Source organism: Trichechus manatus, unplaced genomic scaffold (genome assembly GCF_000243295.1).
Source record: "Trichechus manatus latirostris isolate Lorelei unplaced genomic scaffold, TriManLat1.0 scaffold00213, whole genome shotgun sequence".
Taxonomy (NCBI): domain Eukaryota; kingdom Metazoa; phylum Chordata; class Mammalia; order Sirenia; family Trichechidae; genus Trichechus; species Trichechus manatus.
In genome coordinates, this window is record NW_004444149.1 from 3,073,671 (window position 1) to 3,091,072 (window position 17,402).

The 17,402-nt window shown below is 45.5% G+C and overlaps 3 protein-coding genes across 3 annotated transcripts in view; 2 read left to right on the plus strand and 1 right to left on the minus strand.

The window, feature by feature from the left end:
• The window catches only part of NUP210L (nucleoporin 210 like), a 115,969-nt gene extending 111,418 nt beyond the window's left edge, over positions 1–4,551 (plus strand). Inside the window, exons 37-40 of the mRNA XM_004388580.2 lie at positions 451–655; positions 3,425–3,529; positions 4,157–4,231; positions 4,320–4,551. Coding sequence (XP_004388637.1) covers positions 451–655; positions 3,425–3,529; positions 4,157–4,231; positions 4,320–4,420 — 486 coding nt within the window. The 3' untranslated portion in view covers positions 4,421–4,551. The remainder of the gene's footprint in view (positions 1–450; positions 656–3,424; positions 3,530–4,156; positions 4,232–4,319) is intronic.
• A 475-nt stretch (positions 4,552–5,026) lies between these two features.
• On the minus strand, positions 5,027–6,781 carry RPS27 (ribosomal protein S27). The gene is made up of 4 exons (XM_004388582.2): positions 6,672–6,781; positions 6,251–6,359; positions 5,492–5,602; positions 5,027–5,113 (listed from the first exon to the last, which is right to left on the minus strand). Exons 1-4 carry the CDS (start codon positions 6,675–6,677, stop codon positions 5,085–5,087), a joined length of 255 nt encoding a protein of 84 aa, XP_004388639.1. The 5' UTR covers positions 6,678–6,781; the 3' UTR covers positions 5,027–5,084.
• Positions 6,782–10,656: 3,875 nt separating this feature from the next.
• On the plus strand, positions 10,657–14,972 carry RAB13 (RAB13, member RAS oncogene family). Its single transcript, XM_004388583.2, has 8 exons — positions 10,657–10,910; positions 12,181–12,241; positions 13,089–13,149; positions 13,377–13,454; positions 13,579–13,668; positions 13,782–13,847; positions 13,936–13,989; positions 14,181–14,972. The coding sequence occupies exons 1-8, from the start codon at positions 10,787–10,789 to the stop codon at positions 14,256–14,258; spliced, it is 612 nt and encodes a 203-aa protein (XP_004388640.1). The 5' UTR covers positions 10,657–10,786; the 3' UTR covers positions 14,259–14,972.
• Positions 14,973–17,402: the final 2,430 nt, after the last annotated feature.

Genomic DNA, 17,402 nt, shown 5'->3' on the forward strand with positions numbered 1-17,402 from the left:
ATCTTTTCCTTGTATCCTGTTCTCTTCATTCTCCCTTGCTCCCGAAGGCATGAGACCAGTGGAGTATCTTAGATGGCCGCTCACAGGCTTTTAAGACCCCAGACACTACTCACCTAGGTAGAATGTAGAGCATTGTCTTTACAAGCTGTGTCATGCCAATTGAGCTAGATGTTCCCTGAGACCATGGTCCCCAGAGCCCTCTGCCCAGCAGTTCAGTCCCTCAGGGAGTTTGGTTGTGTCTATGGGAAGCCTCTTTTATTCTTGCAGCTCACGTTCTTCCCTTATCCTTCAACACATCTAAGGGAGTGAGATAGTAAATGACTTAGTGTCAGACAACTGGCTAGAGTTAGAAATCCAGGTCTCTTGACCATTTTTGAAGTGAATTAAGACTGGACATATTTGATACATTTTTCTTCCTTTAAACAAGTGCCATTTTCTCTTTTCTCCAAGGTCTTCCCCAGTTCCCCAGTTCTAGTGGTCTCTAGCCATAGGCTCTCTTCCCTCACGCCTGGCCTGGCCGTCTACCTAGTAAGAGTGGTCAACTTCACCTCCCTCCAGCAGATGGCATCGCCTGTTTTCATCAACATTTCCTGTATGCTCACCAATCAGAGTGAGGCTGTGCTGGTGAGAGCTGTGAAGGTTAAGTCTGGTGCAGGTGAGCATGGGGGACGATATTTAATCTAAAGGGGAAAGAAAACAATGTATTATTCACAGTGTAGTTAACGGAATGCGCTCAGCCACTTAACCAAGATTATTCAAACTAGCTGCGGCATGGATTTTCCAAACCTTTCCAAAATACAGCCTTCAGGTAGCTTTGTTCTCACTAGCTAGATAAGTTATATATTTAAGGTTAGGCTAGTTTGGCATGAGTTTGTGATCTTTGTAAATGTACAATTTACCATTTTTTAAAACCTCTTGATAAATGTTTTGTTTTCTTCAAAGGCCTTCAGCAGAGATCTTTTTGCATCAGGCAATGGACAAGTGTTGAGAACCTTAAGACCAACATGTAGCTTCCAAAATCCTGACTCCAGGCGTTACAGTTTAAAAAGGACGCTAAGTGTGGGTGGACTGGGCACACAAATATGAAAAGTGGTGTTATAAATGTGAGAGAACCACCTCCTATATCGTATCTGTTATTTCCCTTCCTCACCACTCAAGGGAAACAGTACTTTTATTGATTATTGGGAGTGAATGTGGTTGAAATGTAGTATATCTAATAGGAGGCAGGCTTTTTGGTTTTGTTTTTGTGAGCATCTACTATGTACTGGTCAATATCCTAGCCACATTATATGCATTTTAATTCTCACATCTCTGGGACGTAGATGTTTTTCCCTTTTTATTTTCAATTAGCCTCTAACTGAAAGTGAGCATTTCCCTAGATTAGGCAGGCAACAGACCACAGTCTTATTCATTGCTATGTGTAACTTTGTCACCAATAGAAACCAGATATTGCCACATCTCACTACAGGTAGTCCCCAGGTTATGAGCGTCTGACTTACCTGCAACCCATAGTTACGCACCAACCCCTATAAGCCTATTATATAAAAAATTCAAGATACAACAATGGTTTGTAATAATGCACATCAAAAGATTATTATTACTGTATTATTATGTTAAAGATGTTTTAGTGCATCTGGAAGTGGTTTTTATGCATAGAAAGGTATACTGTCTACTGAGACAAACATTTGACTGATGTTAGATACGAACCATACCTAACTGTTCCGATTTACGTACAAATTCCACTTATTTTCGCAACAAACTCGTTTGTAACGCGGGAGCTGCCTGTACTTCAATAGTAGTTATCAGACTTGCTGCTAGATCTTATTTAATAAGAAGCATCATACTTACTGTATTTAATATTTTTTAATATTTTGGTAACTACTTCAATTTAACCATCACAAATCAGGTTTTTTATATTTTGGTTAACTGTACTTTGATATAATTGGTTTCATTTTGTATTCCTACGTATTTTTTATGTATTTAAAAATTTTCTTCTGAGACAGTAGTGCTTGGGGAACGAGGTGGTGCGGAGAGGGGGTGGGGAGAGTGGTGAGAAGTGTTTCTAACATTATTAGGGATGTAAATATCCACCCCAACCTTCAGCTCACTCACACAAAACTGTAAATGCCTATTCGTACATGCCAGAGACTTAAAATAGGGCCTCTGCTTTTAAATAGCTTGGAGAGATAGGGATTGGTTCCCTGTAGCCAGAACAGAAGATAATGCTGGAAAAGTTAATATGCCTTCTAAATTTTATTTGGACAATTTTATTTCATCCGATAGGCATTGGAAAGCCAAAAGCTTTAAACAGCAGGACCTGATCAGGAATTAGTGTATTTTGTCTTAGTGTACATACCTGAACTACAAATCATCTTCAGAGTGACACATTTTGCAAACTGTGTTAAGCATGAGAAAGATTACAGTGGGGGGTAAACTGAGTTTGGAGGCAGAGGGCCCAAAGATATTAAACAGGAACTAGGAGTGAGGAGGAAACCCTGGTGGCGCAGTGGTTACAAGCTATGGCTGCTAGCCAAAAGGTCGGCAGTTTGAATCCAACATGCACTCCTTGGAAACCCTATGGGGCAGTTCTACCCTGTCCTATAGGGTCTCTCTCAGTTGGAATCAACTCGATGGCAATGGACTTGGTTTGGTTTTAGAAGTGAGGATCAACTTATATAGGCCTGGAAGGTAGGGGTTATGCAAGAAACATGAGTGGGAGGAGTACATATCTAGGCACGGATGAAGAGTTTCAAATAACCAAATGCAGGTGCCAAGTGTGCTTCCGAAAAAACAAGTTTAAAGCTTTATTGAAGACCAGTTAGATACAAATCAGAAAGCTCCCTAGAAATAACCAAACTCGTTAAATCGATTCCAGCTCATGGTGGCTCCATGTGTTACCAAGTAGAACCACTCCACAGGGTTTTCTTGGCTCTAAGTTTACAGAAGCAGATTGCCAGGCCTCTCTTCCACAGCATGGCCGAGTGGGCTTGAACCACCAACCTTCAGGTTAGAAATGCAACCCGTTTGCACCACCCAGGGACCTTTCCTAGAAGTAAACATCCTGAGTAAAAAGGGCCCTGGACTTAAGGTCATCAGTGATCCAAAGATTAGAGGGATGTTTCATCCGTAGTTTGTCACAAGTTTGATGAAGGGAAACGTGTCACTTGGGGGTTAAAGTGCACAGGAAACAGGCATTTCAAGGTGGCAGAGGATTTAAGAAACCACAAGGTCAAGAATTGAATTTTCTTTTAGAGGAGCTAAGTGTAGTTCACACTGGAATGCCACTTTTGTATGAAACAAAACAATTGCATAAGACGGCTAAGTTTTGAGTGCTTCCACTAGATACTCTTAAGACAAGGCGTTCTTCAATGCAGCCTGGATGTATTGATAACTGTTATCTTGTTTTGTTCTGGCCAATGTATAGATCACTGCGAACATTCAGGTGTCCTCCAGCAGATTATCGGTTCTTACCAGATCCTCTTCTTTACGCTCTTTGCAGTGTTAGCATCAACGGCTTTCATCTTTCTGGGTAAGGAACCCTTATATTCAGCACCATGGACTTTCACTTGGAAACTGCCTTCATTTTATTTCACGAACTAAATGAGGACAAAAATTACCTCTTTACCATATCTCAGTTGCCACAAGCAGTCCCAGTTCCCCAGTCCGAGTCACCCAGTAGATGTAACTACTGCCAGGGAGCAGTAAGGTTGACGGGGAACCACTGCTAAACCTTCATGACAGTGGCTAGTTCTGCTCAAATTCATAGCAAGAGGTGACTCGAGTATCACAACACACCATCACGGTTGTTATCCAGACCCGCATCTTTCCCCATCTCTCAATCAGAAGTTGAAATACCTCTAAAATCGTTGCGTTAAATAAAAGGAAAATTTACTCTAATAGGTATTACCATTAAATGTGAAGCATCCCTATTTCTATAGTAATATTTAAAATGACTTGCACAAGTTTCTACATACAAGCTACTGAAATTCTCATTTCACCCATGAGAATTAGAACCCAAGTCTCATTTCTCTTTACAGTTCTTGCCCCAGAGACCCCCACACTCCCTCTAACTTTGCCCCATAAGGCCTTCCTCCTCCCCTACAGCTGAAACCAAGACATGCCTTTTTTGGTGACATCTCCGTTGTCCTTGTTCCAGCATACAATGCCTTCCTAAACCAGATTCAGACAGTCCCGGTGGTGTATGTACCAACTCTAGGAGCATCACAGCCAGGTAAAGAACCGATGTCCATGTCGTTGAAAAGCTCACACGTTTCATTCACTAGAGCCTTCATCATCTCCCCTTCCCCGTTTATTTCCAGGTTCTTACAGCTCTACACGTTCTTCCCCTCCCTTCGTGAGTCCACAACCCCCGGTGGGCCAGAGCCGGCTGCAGCACTGGTTATGGAGTGTAAGACACTGACTGGACCGCTGGACCAGTCTCCTAACTGCAGCAGAACGAGGTTCCTAGCCCTAGACGAGAAACCAGCAGCAACCGCGACACCACAGGCCTTCAAAAAAGGCTTCTGAGAACTGTAAAGACAAGACTGTAAGCTGTTTATGAAAAGTGGTGTGCTGGGCTGTTTATTTGTAAGATCAACCGTCAGTTCTTAATTCTAGGAAAACAACAGTGAAAGTACAAACCTCGTTTATATAGTGTCCCAGGTCAGTATACAGTATAGTACACACACTGAAAGCCGAAACTTAACAGGACTGCCATTTTCTGGGTCTCGCAAGTTTTCTGCCTTTGACAGGGTGCAGTCTTGCTACTTTTCTATCACTCATTTTAATGGAAAACATTTGCGTTTTGCTTCTGACAGGTTTCCGCCTTTCACAGGTTTTACAGTAGTGTCCCAGTGTAGTAGCTTATCAAGCTTGACGGATTTGCCCAATGAAATACAGGTAGATAAAAATGCCAAAATGGACTTTCAAGTACTTGGCCACTTACTTGCCCCAAATGACTCTAGTATCCCCCTCTTCTGGTTGCCCCTGAATACCTGAAGCAGTAAAACAAGACAATACACACAGGATGTATCCAAAATGTGTTTATTGGGATGGTTTCCCACTCATCTTGCTTCAGGGTGCTTTTAGTGCTGCTTCCGCCTGAAAGAGCATCCTGGAGGAGAAAGATTCAGAGGTTAACCAACATCAGCCTACCAACCCCGTCTACCCCACAAAAAAGCCGCCTTCCCTGTGATGGAACATCCACAGGAAAGCTACACTTTTTTTCTCACTTCCTTCAGCTACTACGCAGTCATTTAAGGACTCTCACACGAAGGCCCTTCTATCACCCATCCAGCTCAGTTCTAGACAGTAATGCTTTCAGATAAATACATGAGATTTCTGGTAAGACCTATTTTTGGGAGGGAAGAAAAAACTATCAAATCCAACCCTCTTTATGAGACAGTTTGAGAATTTACACTATAATGGTCCCTCTCCCTATCTGTAAGATTCAAAGCTCACCACCACCACATTAATTAGTCAAACCCTTTACCTTCTGTGAGCCTTGCTTTTCCTCCTGTAGGCTGGCAGAGGACAGTGGAGCAGCCAACACACAAAACTACTGTTTGTGCATGGCTAAATACCGTGGTGATTTTGTAGCATCCTAAAAAAAAAAATCAAAAGAAAAAATTTTACAGATATTTTCTCCAATATTATCCCCACACCTTTCTTCACGTAAAGATACGCTTCCGTTAATTAGCCGTTGAGATAAGCAGCTTATTAGGCAAGCTCCACATTTACTATCCTATTCTAAGCCTTTGATTACCTGGCTCTAAGGATGCACTAAAGCCATGACAGAAGCAATCTGGACTACCTGACCCCGCCTACGGATTTGTTGTCCATCCTAGAGCCTGGAAGGGTAGAGGATCAGAACCAACAATTATTCAAAGATCAAAAAATAGAGAATCCTCCACGGGGGTTGGGGAGTGTCAGTTATGGTTCAGTCAATACATCCACTCCCTTGCCTCCAGGTACAGGTACATAAACCAACGCGGAAACCCAACCCAACTCATCCTCTTAACGGCGTTTCCCAAAGCAAAGACATCACTCTGGAACAAACGAGGCTCCCCTAAACTGCAACAGTTACTACTATCATTCATTCAAGAAAATCAAGAGCAGTATTATCTCCATTTCACAGGCTAAGAAACTAAAATGGCTAAACTGCTTCAAGGAAAAGGCAAGCTCACACTACAACTGTTTCCAATGGCTGAGGTCCAGTCCTTTCCCCACTTCTGCAAGGTTATCTCCTCACCTGGGCATTTCACATCCATGAAGTAGGAATTAGGGCTCTGCACCAGGCGCTTCTTCTTGTGTTTCCTCTTCTCCTCTTCTGGAGAGGGATGAAGGAGATCCTTTGCGAGCTAACAAGGGCACAAATGCAAAGATTTAGAAACCAACGGCGAAAATGGGATGATCGGAAACAGTCCCCACTGCCACACACCGGGGAGAGCTCGCCCCTCGCCCCCCCTGATGTTTGCGCAGCTGGGCCGCCATCTTTTGTTTGACCGCTCCTGTCTATGCAGGTGGCCCAGTGGGCTTCTGCGGTCCCCGTAGGTAACGTCCTAAGAAGTGCGGACGGTAACTCTGCACCCTCTGCGTTCCGAAAGCAGCGTGAGGGGAGCGTGGGGACAGAAGAGCGAGATCTCCGCCGAATACTGGACCAAGGAACTCACAGGCATATCGGCATGGGGAGATCGTCACCGCCGGAAAGGAGCGAAAGCGGAAATCCTGCTCCTTATATCCGGCATCCTGCAGGAAGTGACGCTTACATCTTATATCGCCATATTGTGAAGGTCGTCCTCTCTGAGTCTGTCAGTGGTGGGGCGAGAAGGAGGCGGCCATCTTAGGAAGGTCCCTGAATTCAGAGTCATGACACGCATCTGTCGCTATGTTGAGAGGGTTTGATTTCTATCTTGAGATCAGCAGTGTATGATCTCCGCTATCAAGGAATAAACTGACACTTTTTAAATTTCGTGTCGCACCTTGACAGTCGGAGCCTAAGAGGAACTGCGGCGAAAACACCAGCGAGATGAGTTCTGTCCGGAGCTTCTTGAATTTCTTTACTTTTTTTCAATTGCTTTATCCATTTTTAACAATTCGGAAATGTAAATATAAAAAATAAGTCTTCCGTGTATCTCCCCGACTCCACCCTATTCCTAGAGTTAAGCGTTGCTAAAAGATCTCCTTCCGATTCTTTCCATCTGAATAATTCACTCATGTAGTTACTTACTGTATGTATTGATATAACCGCTTTGCATATGTTAACTGACCTTCACAATAACTATGAGGTTGATAGTCTTATTATCCACATTTGACGGATTAGGAAATCGATGCCCAGAGATGTTAGATAAATTGTCCAAGTTTGATAAAATATGTATCTATGCAGCTATGTACGTCTTATATAGATAGATAGCGTGAGGAGCTATATATAAAAAACCTGTTGCCTTCGAGTCAATATATATATGTAAATAAATAAGTACAAATATATACTATATATATGTGTATATATGTATATTTATATACACCTGGAGCCCTGGTGGCCCAGTGGTTAAGAGGTTAAGAGCTTGGCTGCTAACCAAAAGGTCAGCAGTTCAAATCCACCAGATGCTCCTTGGAAACCCTATGGGGCAGTTCTGCTCTTTCCTATAGGGTTGCTATGAGTCAGAATTGACAAGACGGCAGTAGGTTATATATACATATATATGTATATATATATATATATATACTCTTTATTTGTGACTATAGGTAAATTCCTAAAAGTGGAATTATTGGATCAGAGAGTATGTACATTGAGAAGTACTACCAAATTATCTTCTAGTCTTCCAAAAAGGGTTGTGCCAATTTACCATCCCACGTTCTTCCTCCCCTCCCCCACTTTCTCACCAGCGCTGCCTTCTAAGACTTCTAATCTTGGCACTACAGATTCCCTTGGCAGGGAGTGAGAAGAGAGGAAAGATGAAAACTGAAGCATCATCTTCTATAGTAGTCACCAAAGGTTTAGAATGTCCATTTGTCATAAAGGAGGATTGAATATTACTCAGGTGACATCTGGAGGCCTGGTTAATTCCAAAGGAAAAGGATGGGGGAAGGCAAGTGAATTCTAGTCAGAGCGTGTGCTGGTAAATGTTTAACAACTGGCTCTCTCGAGGAAAGCCCTGACTTGCAGTGTTTGCTGCTTTCCATGGTGTAAATACTCCCACCACAGCCAATTTCAAACTACCAACATGACCTCATTAAACACAGTTGGGAAGATATGTGTACAGTCTGTTCTCATGAACCAATTAAGAGCTGGCTCCAGTACACTACTGGTGGGCCAGAAAAACCTCTGAAGAAGTGACTTTTAGGCTGAAATCTGAAAGACAAGGAGCCAGCCACACAATAATCTGGGTGAAAGAGCATTCCAGGCTGAGATCCCAAGGCCACAATGAGTCTGGCATATCTGAGGGGGGAAAAAGACAGACCAAAGCTCTGAGCGCTAAGGGGAAGGTACTATGAGAGGAAGTTCCAGTGAAAACAGGTTCAAACCCGCATAAGCACAGTTTGGGGAGGTTAGCAGGAATATTACATCACTGAGGATGAAAACTCTAGATCCAAGCAAAATAAGATACAAACAAAAAGAACTGATGGATTTTTACCAGAACGAATTGAAGAGTAATTAAAAAAATGAGTGAGAGATGGTCTTGAAGACATAATGGAACACGAGCAAATGAACAAAAGAGTTGTGTTTGAGAAGGGACTAATAGGGACACGAGATAACTGAAGTGACAAAAGATACCTTCTCCTCACAATCAGTACATTATTTTTATACAAGGATAATTCTACTGACCCATTATTAGAAAAGCAGATATTGTGAGTAATTTTTTCCAAAGGTAAAGACAAACTTGTTTCCCAAAGCAAAAGCTAAGAAATATCCTGAACACAAACACCTTGAGGGATAGAGTAGCTGGGGCTGAGGCCTGGGGACCATAGTTTCAGAGGACATCTAGGTCAGTTGGCATAACAAGGTTCATGAAGACTAAACGTTCTGCATCCCACTTTGGTGTGTAGCGTCTGGGGTCTTAAAGGCTTGCGAGCAGCCATGATGCATCAATTGGTCCCAACCCACTTGGAATGAAGGTGAATGAAGAACACCAAAGACAAAAGGAAAGCATTAGCGCAAGAGACAAAAGGGCCACAAAAACCAGAGACTCCATCTGCCTGATACCAGAAGAACTAGATGGTGGCCGGCTACCACCTATGACTGCCCTGACAGGGAACACAACAGAGAGTCCCTGACGGAGTGGGAGAAAAGTGTGCGCAGCAGAACTCAAATCTAGTAAAAAGACCAGACTTAACGGTCTGACAGACTGGAGGAACCCCCGAAACTACGGCCCCCGGACACTCTATTAACCTAGAACTGAAACCATTCCCGAAGCCCACTCTTCAGACAAAGATGAGACTGGAGTATAAAATAAAAAATAAAACTCGTGAAGAATGTGCTTCTTAGTTCAATCAGATACAGGAGACCAAATGGGTGGCTCCTGCCTGGAGGCTGGATGAGAAGTCAGGAAGGGACTGGAACTGGTTGAGTGGACACAAGAAACCCGGGGTGGAAATGGGGAGTGTGCTGCCACATTGTAGGGATTGCAACTAGTGTTATAGAACAATGTGTGTGTACATTTTTTGTATGAGAGATTGACTTGAGCTGTAAACTTTCACCTAAAGCACAATAAAAATAAAAAAGAATAAAGCCAATAGAAATGATTTTTTTTTTGAAAAAAGATAAACCTGTTTCTTGAGAGCCATGCTCTCCATACTTCAGCCTCCTGGTAGGTAGCCAAGGCTACACATTCACAGCCCAGTTAAGTGGGGCGTTAGGCGTGCTGCCTCATGACAGGGCTGTGTTAGAGGGTCCATGAGACCAAACCTGTCTAGTCCCAATCTTTGTCTTCCTGAGCTGGCTGTTCAGAGAAATCACACAAAGGGTCTGGCCCAGAAGGAAAACTGTTCCAAATGAAGCCCCAGAATGTGTCAAGGTGTGTATTTGTGTTCGGGCTGTGTCTTCTTTTGGGTGGGGAGGAGGGAAATCTGTATTATAAACAAAAAAACCGAACCAGTTGCCATTGAGTCGATTCCGACTCTGTAGTATACTTCCTTTTAATTTTCACTCTGTTCCAGCAGGGGGTAGACTGACTCAACAAATAACCTCCTACTCCCATGCATCCCTCTGCTTTCAAAGGGAGTTGGGATTCATAGAATCGGGGCCTTGGAACGCCAACACCAGAATTCTAGAACTGCCCTCCGCTCAGCCCCAGAAGGCTTCTGTCTTCCTCGAGCAGCTCCTCCAAAAATTAACCCCAGCTTTTGTCAATTCCCAGTGCCATCGCTTCCTTCGCCCTCTTACCCCATTGAGTTCCTTCATCTTATCCCGCTAAGCTTCCTCCTTCCATTGCCTTGGTTAAACCTCTACTTTCCTGCGCCTCAGCCTCCCTGGCTTCAGAATGGAAGAGTGAGGTCGAAAGAGGGGAGCGGTGGTTAGCAAAAGGCTGAAGGAAATTGCAAGGGAGACAGGGCGGTTTAAGTTGGGAAAGAAAACCCGGAGGCTGGGCTGGCCTCCTCGGCAGCCCAAAGGGGTGGGCGGGCAGGAGGTGGGGCCCGGAGAGTGCCGCCTCTCTCTTTCCCGGAGCTTGGGCAGAGAGGGAGGAAAACTTCCTGGCCTGGGCTCTCGGGCCCTTCTGTCTGCCAAGCTTCCAATCCCGCCTACCGGTGCCGGGCACTTCCCCCCTCCCCGCACCCCCCAGTGTCCGCCATGGCCAAAGCCTACGACCACCTCTTCAAGTTGCTGCTGATCGGAGACTCGGGGGTGGGCAAGACTTGTCTGATCATTCGCTTTGCAGAGGACAACTTCAACAACACTTACATCTCCACCATCGGTGAGCCCACTGGCCATATCCCAGACCCCCGACTCCCCGGTGCCCTCGCCTCAAGCTCCCAGATTACTAGTGGCCCTAGAAGGACGCTCCTAAACTCCAGTCCCTCAACCCCTGTCTCAAACCCATCCCCCATACCACTTCTCTGGGATGGTACCCAGATCTCTAACCTCTCGGAGGCCTCCAGGGAACTCTGGCTGCCAGCCCCTCGTTTTCTTGGTCTCCTCAAATCGATATGAACACTTTCCTATTTCCCTCTGGGCTCTTCTTACCCCACTTGGAACTCTTTTCATCCACTTTCCACATTTCCTGTGTCCCCTCTTCCCCCATATCTGTCCCCCAATTCTGCTATAATCCCTTTATCCCCTGAGTTTCAAACTGTTAATTGCATCCCCATCTTACCATCCACTTCCCAGCCACCTGCCCCTCAATAGCGGCTTGGGGAGGGTGGAGCAGGAGGCTGGGCTTGCCCGAGGGTGTCCCCTAGGTTGTGATCATGCATATGCGGTCAGCCTGATGAGGAAGGTGGGAGTGAAGGGACTTGGGGTCTCTGACTCAGCCTGGTGACTCAGCCTCTCCCTGGAGCCCCAACAGGCTTGGGGGAGGTGCCCAAGTTTCCACTAAGAAGACCTTTGTCTTCCCTCCTCCCGTCTCATCCTTCATCTCCTCTGGCCTGGGAAATAAGACAGGGGGAGTCTCCAGACAATTCTGGTTAGAAAGCGGGGAGAAAAATGCCACTCTTTCCTCATTCAGTCTCAGGAGGAATCCCGTTTAGCCTCAGACTTTCTTGGTTCCCAGCCTGACCCCGAGTTAATTCACATAGACTGGCATCAGCTACCTTTTCCCTCACTCTACCCGTAGGGCCAGGACGGTGGGTAGAGTACAGAGGGTAGAGAGAGGGTTCTAAGAAAACAGAAGGGAAGAGGAACCTGAAAGTAATATTTTGGGGGAGACAGAAACTGGATTGAGAGGATTGTTAGGTGGCTGGGTGGACCCCAGTAGTGGCTTAAGGGCCTTGGGTCTCCCTGTGGAATTTTCACCATCAACTCCCCCGAAAAATCTGTAAAATCTAAACAAAACAGCATGCTTGCTAATGCAAATATAGCTTCAAGAAAATTCTAGTTCCACACTTCCAACAAGATTGCTCCCTAAGTGTCTCCCCTGCAGAATTTCAGGAACTGTCACTGCTCCATTCCTGTCCCTCCCACCACACGCTTTTATATGCACACACATACATGTCCCAACTTCAGTGAACACCCTCCTCCACCCCCAGGAATTGACTTCAAGATCCGCACTGTGGACATAGAGGGGAAGAAGATCAAACTGCAAGTCTGGTGAGTGAATCCGCTAGGACTCCTCATCAGACTTCCTGCTTACCTCCTACGACCCTCTTCCTTCTATTTTGCTGAGTTTCTTTCCTTTCCCTGTGGCTCCTTCCATCACGTCTCCTAATCCACTGGTATCTTTCACCTTCATCCAGCTGTCCTTCCAGTTCTCTTCCTGCTCTCCAATGATTTTCAGCTTTTTTATAACTCTCTTGCCTCCCCCAGCTCCAGAGCCTTCTCTGAATTTGACAACAGATGTCTGTTGAGCTATAATGTAGATATGGGCTCTGAGCAGGTAAGTGACAAGTAGTAGGATTGACTTAACTCCAAGTCCAGTGCTGTCCCTAAATTATGGAGTGCCCAGAAAACCAAGTATAGAAAGTTGACCTGACTATCAGAAAGAAGCTGGAAACCTTGAAGTGGCCCAAGGCTTAATGGAAGCATTATGATAGGATAAGTAAGAGTACACCGGGCTTCAAATCCTGGTTCTGTTACTTACCTACCCTGTGGCCTTCATTAGTTATTTAGCCTCTCCAAATCTGTTTCCTCATTTGTAAAATGGAGACAGTAAAACATGTCTCACAAGGTCAGAGGGATGATTAAATAAAATGATACATACACAGCCCTTGGCACAGGATAAGCTCTCAATGAATAAACAAGAGAGGTCTTGTTTCTTGGGCCTCTACCATGTCTCAACATCAGCCCAACTGTCTTTCGTCCCTTTCTCCCTTTTACTGTTTCCTGATTCTATTCCTTTCAGCCCCAACCTGTTGCAAAAGCAAAATTCTTAGGAGGAATTCTCTCTTTGGAGAGCCCTTCTCTTTATTCTAACCCTTGGAAACTTCTACCTCTTCAGGGACACGGCTGGCCAAGAGCGATTCAAGACCATAACTACTGCCTATTACCGTGGAGCCATGGTACAGAGTCTGGATAAGGGATGAGGGCATGGGGCAGCAGAATGTAGGTTTGACTACAGAGGGGCAGGGAACAATGGAAGGGCACAGTGTGGGTTGCAGAGGGCCCCACATGGTCTGGTGTTTAGATCTCTGGATGGGCCTTGCAGGGCACTTAGAGGGCGTGGAAGGAGAAGCCTAAACAGGGCAACATGGTCCCAGGCTCCATGGTGAACTCTACCATCCCCCAGGGCATTATCCTAGTGTACGACATCACAGATGAGAAATCCTTCGAGAATATTCAGAACTGGATGAAGAGCATCAAAGAGGTGAGAACCCACCTACAGAGATGGGCTTTGCGAAGGGAACTGGGTAGAACCTGGAGGAGGAAGAGGGGGTGGTGTGAGCATGAGCAGGACCCAGCTTTTACTCACCTTACTCTTTTGCCCCCAGAATGCCTCGGCGGGGGTGGAGCGCCTCTTGCTGGGGAATAAGTGTGACATGGAAGCCAAGAGGAAGGTGCAGAAGGAGCAGGGCGATAAGGTGGGGGCCAGGTGGGCGATGATCTAAAGGTGGGCTGGAAGGGCCGGGAGGAGCTCAGATTGCAGAGGCATTGGCTGCTGCCCTTTGTCCCGCTTCACACCACCTTCCCACAGTTGGCGCGGGAGCACGGAATCAGGTTTTTCGAGACAAGTGCCAAATCCAGCGTGAATGTGGATGAGGTGAGGCCCCAGCAGAGGTGGAGTACTGGAGAATAGGGTTCTCTTCCCGCCAATCTGTGCTGACTGGTCTCCTCTTTCACCCTGTCAGGCCTTCAGTACCCTGGCCCGGGACATCTTGCTCAAGTCCGGAGGCCGGAGATCGGTGAGTTGCTTCTGCTGTGCCAAGTACGTGCACGCGTGTGCATGCGTGCGTCTGTGTGTGGGGAGGTAAAAACTGAGGAGGGGAGCAATGTTGAGACTTCCCATGAGGGTGGGTCCCCTTCAGACAGCTTATAGCCTCTTTCCACGGCCAGCCATTTACACCCTGATCCCCCTCTGCCCTTCTCCCTCCAGGGAAACAGCAACAAGCCCCCCAGCACTGACCTGAAATCATGGGACAGGAAGAACACCAACAAGTGCTCCCTGGGCTGAGGCCCCTGCCCGCCTCCCCACCCTGAGCCTGGAGGCTGGACCTGAGGAAAGCAGGGCTGAGGGGCTGGGCGGGGGAGACACAGCTGATGGGCTTGGAGGGGTAAAGGGGTAGATGGCAGGGAGAATGAGGGGAAAATGGAGAAGACAAAAAGGAAGGGGAGAGAAGAAAGGAAGGAAAAGAGGTAGAATACAGAGAAGGAAAAGCAGGACAAAAGGAGGGAAGAATGAGGGAGTGAAGGAAGGTGAGAAGTAGGGTAGGAAGAGAGGGAGGAGGGAAGGCTAGATGGCTCCAGACAGACCACCCTGGGTTTCCAGGGCAAACCTAAATGTAAATATATTGATTTACTGTGACTGATCAGGTTTTAGGGTCTGGTGAGTGGCTGGCTCTGCACCACCCTTAGAAGGTTTGGTCCTATCCTGTCACTCTGCATGGTCTTTCTCAGTATTAAAGGCCACTAATTACACAGTGTCCCTGGTTTGGATAACTTTCATTACTGTCCCAATCGCTTTCCACTTCCTGTCTCTCTGAAGTGGTTGGTCGGCTTGAATCTGACTGGGTGCACTTGGCATCAGAGCTAGTCCTACAACTGTCCCTTCCCCAGCTGTTTAATTGATGGAGAAAACAGAAAGGAGGAGGAAGAGGGGCTGAAGGTCTGGACATCCTCTTTCCACTATGGGGTCCAGGGGACCCTATGGGTGGAGCCTTGTCCTCAGCCCAGGAGATTCCGAGAGGAGAAGGAATCTTCTGTGGGCTTCCCCAGGGGAGTAACAGCCCTAACATCAGGGAAATAACAAGGCCTAGTATTGTTTACCCAGAGATTCCTGCAGGCTCCTTCGGTTCTGCCAACAATCCCTTTAGGTAGCTGCTAGGCATTATTATCTGCGTTTATTGATGAGAAAAATGAGACACGGGAGAGGTCTGTTGGTTCATTAAATATTTACTGAGCGTCCACTATGTACCAGGCACAATGGCAGGTCAACATAACCTTTGGGTGGTACTTGGAAGCAGAGGGACAAGCACATTTATCAAAAACAGCTCTTAACTACTGAATAACAAAGATGGCGAAAGTGTTGGCATGTAAAAGAACACCAACCAACAAACGCAGGCGCAGCCGACACAGAAGCTGCTTAAGTACAAACAGACCTTTCTCACCTTTACACAGCAGTTTTTTTTATTGTGGTACATATGTATGTAACAAATTGTTTGCCTTTTCAGTATTCTTCACACGTACAATTCAGTGACATTAGTTTTATCACATTCAACCATCACCATTATCCACTTCTAAATATTCCCATCACCCTTAACAGAAGCTTAATGGACCCTAAGCGGTAAGTCCCCCTTTCCCCCTCCCTCCTGTCTGCCCCTAGTCACTACACAGTATTTTTTAAGCAGCAAAATTATCTCACGGACTTATGTTTTATCAGGATCATTTTACCCATTTCCCCCCATGATGCTTCAGATCAATGAAAATGTCAGATTTGGTTTAGACAAAATGCACCATAAGAAGTTTTATTCATGGATATAATGTTCAAGGCATTTAAGTAATCCCCAGCCCTGTAGCAGTAGAAGTGGATGTAGAAGTGGACGGCACAACCCCATAGTCTGCAGCAAAGTCTTGTGTTGCTGTTTCAGTTGATAGAAGACAACACCCAGACAGACAGTGCTGGGAGAAGGACTTGCAGATATTTTGATAAATGTATTAAGTGTCCAACTGGTTTCATTTGCTAAAGAGATGATGAAAGACTTGCATTTTGTGATCTCAGGAAGCAGACTGACTGGCCTTCTCATTATACCCCAGAGCAGCTACTTTAAAATCCAGTTTTAGAGTAGAGACTCCATTCAGTTGCTTTAGGCTACTGGAAGTGAGATCTTAGATCTCATGCTTGTCATGAGACAAGGCAGGATTTGGTAAGGAGTAACAGAATACTGGAGTTCCTGGGTGGTGCAAATGGTTAAGCTTTCAACTACTAACTGAAAGGCTGGCAGTTCCAGCCCACCCAGAGATGCCTCGGAAGAAAGGCCTGGCCATTTGTTTCCCAAAGGTCACAGCCTTGAAAACCCTATCCAGCAGTTGTACTCTGTACACATGGAGTTACCATGAGTTGGAATCAGCTCAATGGCAACTGATCGTTGAACATAAAATACTAGCAGATTTCAGCCAAAGACTTTATTATAGCTAAAAACTACTGGAAATAATGCACAATCTACTTTCTGTGACATAAAAGTATTGACCCAGACAAATAATAAAAACTTAAAGGAACAAGCAAATAGTTGCAAGTAAAATTAAAACTCAGCCTCATGACATTTATTTTTAACTCCCACCTAACGGTCTTTCCACAGTCTGATAGTTCCTGCTTTTGAGAAGCCAGCTTCAGTCTGGTGGGGGGACAGAATTTATAGGCCATACCACCAGATATACTGTTAATCCCAAAATTACGTGCTCCAGCCTCTAGGGCTGCAGGGGAGAGGGACAGCAGTGGTCTTCAGGCTAGAAAGACTTCTTAGCCAGAAAACCAGTTGCTGTCGAGTTGATTCTGACTCATGGAGACCCCATGTGTGTCAGAATAGAACTGTGCTCCATAGGGTTTTCAATGGCTTAGTTTTCAGGAGTAGATTGCCAGGACTTTCTTCTAAGGCACCTCTGAGTTGACTCAAACTTCCAACCTTTTGGCTAGCAGCTGAGCATGATAACAGTTTGTACCATTCCTAGGGGAGGAGAATGTGGAGCAGGATTAACAAGAAGAAAAAATTACTAGAACAAGCCCCTTGATCTTGAGAGATGGGGTCCAAATTATTATTATTTTTTTACTGTACTTTAGATGAAGGTTTACAGAGCAAACTAGCTTCTCATTAAACAATTAATATACATATAGTTTTGTGACATTGGTTGCCAACCCCACAACACGTCAACACTCTTCCCCTTCTCGACCTTAGGTTCCCCATTACCAGCTTTCCTATCCTCTCCTGCCTTCTCGTCCTTGCCCCTGGGCTGGTGTAGGCATTTAGTCTTGTTTTGTTGTATGGGCCTCTCTAATCTATGGCTGAAGGGTGAACTTCAGGAGTGACCTCAGTACTGAGCTATAAGGGTGTCCGGGGGCCATACTCTCAGGATTTCTCCAGTCTCTGTCAGACCAGTAAGTCTG

What these genes read in the sequence shown, in the direction of transcription:
- RPS27 (XM_004388582.2), bottom strand. An exon ending in CATGGATGTGAAATGCCCAG is followed by an intron (nt 5,603 to 6,250) that starts GTGAGGAGATAA and finishes TTTTTTTTTTAG; the next exon opens with GATGCTACAAAATCACCACG. An exon ending in AAAAGCAAGGCTCACAGAAG is followed by an intron (nt 5,114 to 5,491) that starts GTAAAGGGTTTG and finishes TTTCTCCTCCAG; the next exon opens with GATGCTCTTTCAGGCGGAAG.
- RAB13 (XM_004388583.2), top strand. Translation starts at nt 10,787, where the DNA reads ATGGCCAAAGCCTACGACCACCTCTTCAAGTTGCTGCTGATCGGAGAC. An exon ending in CCAGCGTGAATGTGGATGAG is followed by an intron (nt 13,848 to 13,935) that starts GTGAGGCCCCAG and finishes TCACCCTGTCAG; the next exon opens with GCCTTCAGTACCCTGGCCCG. An exon ending in AGTCCGGAGGCCGGAGATCG is followed by an intron (nt 13,990 to 14,180) that starts GTGAGTTGCTTC and finishes TTCTCCCTCCAG; the next exon opens with GGAAACAGCAACAAGCCCCC.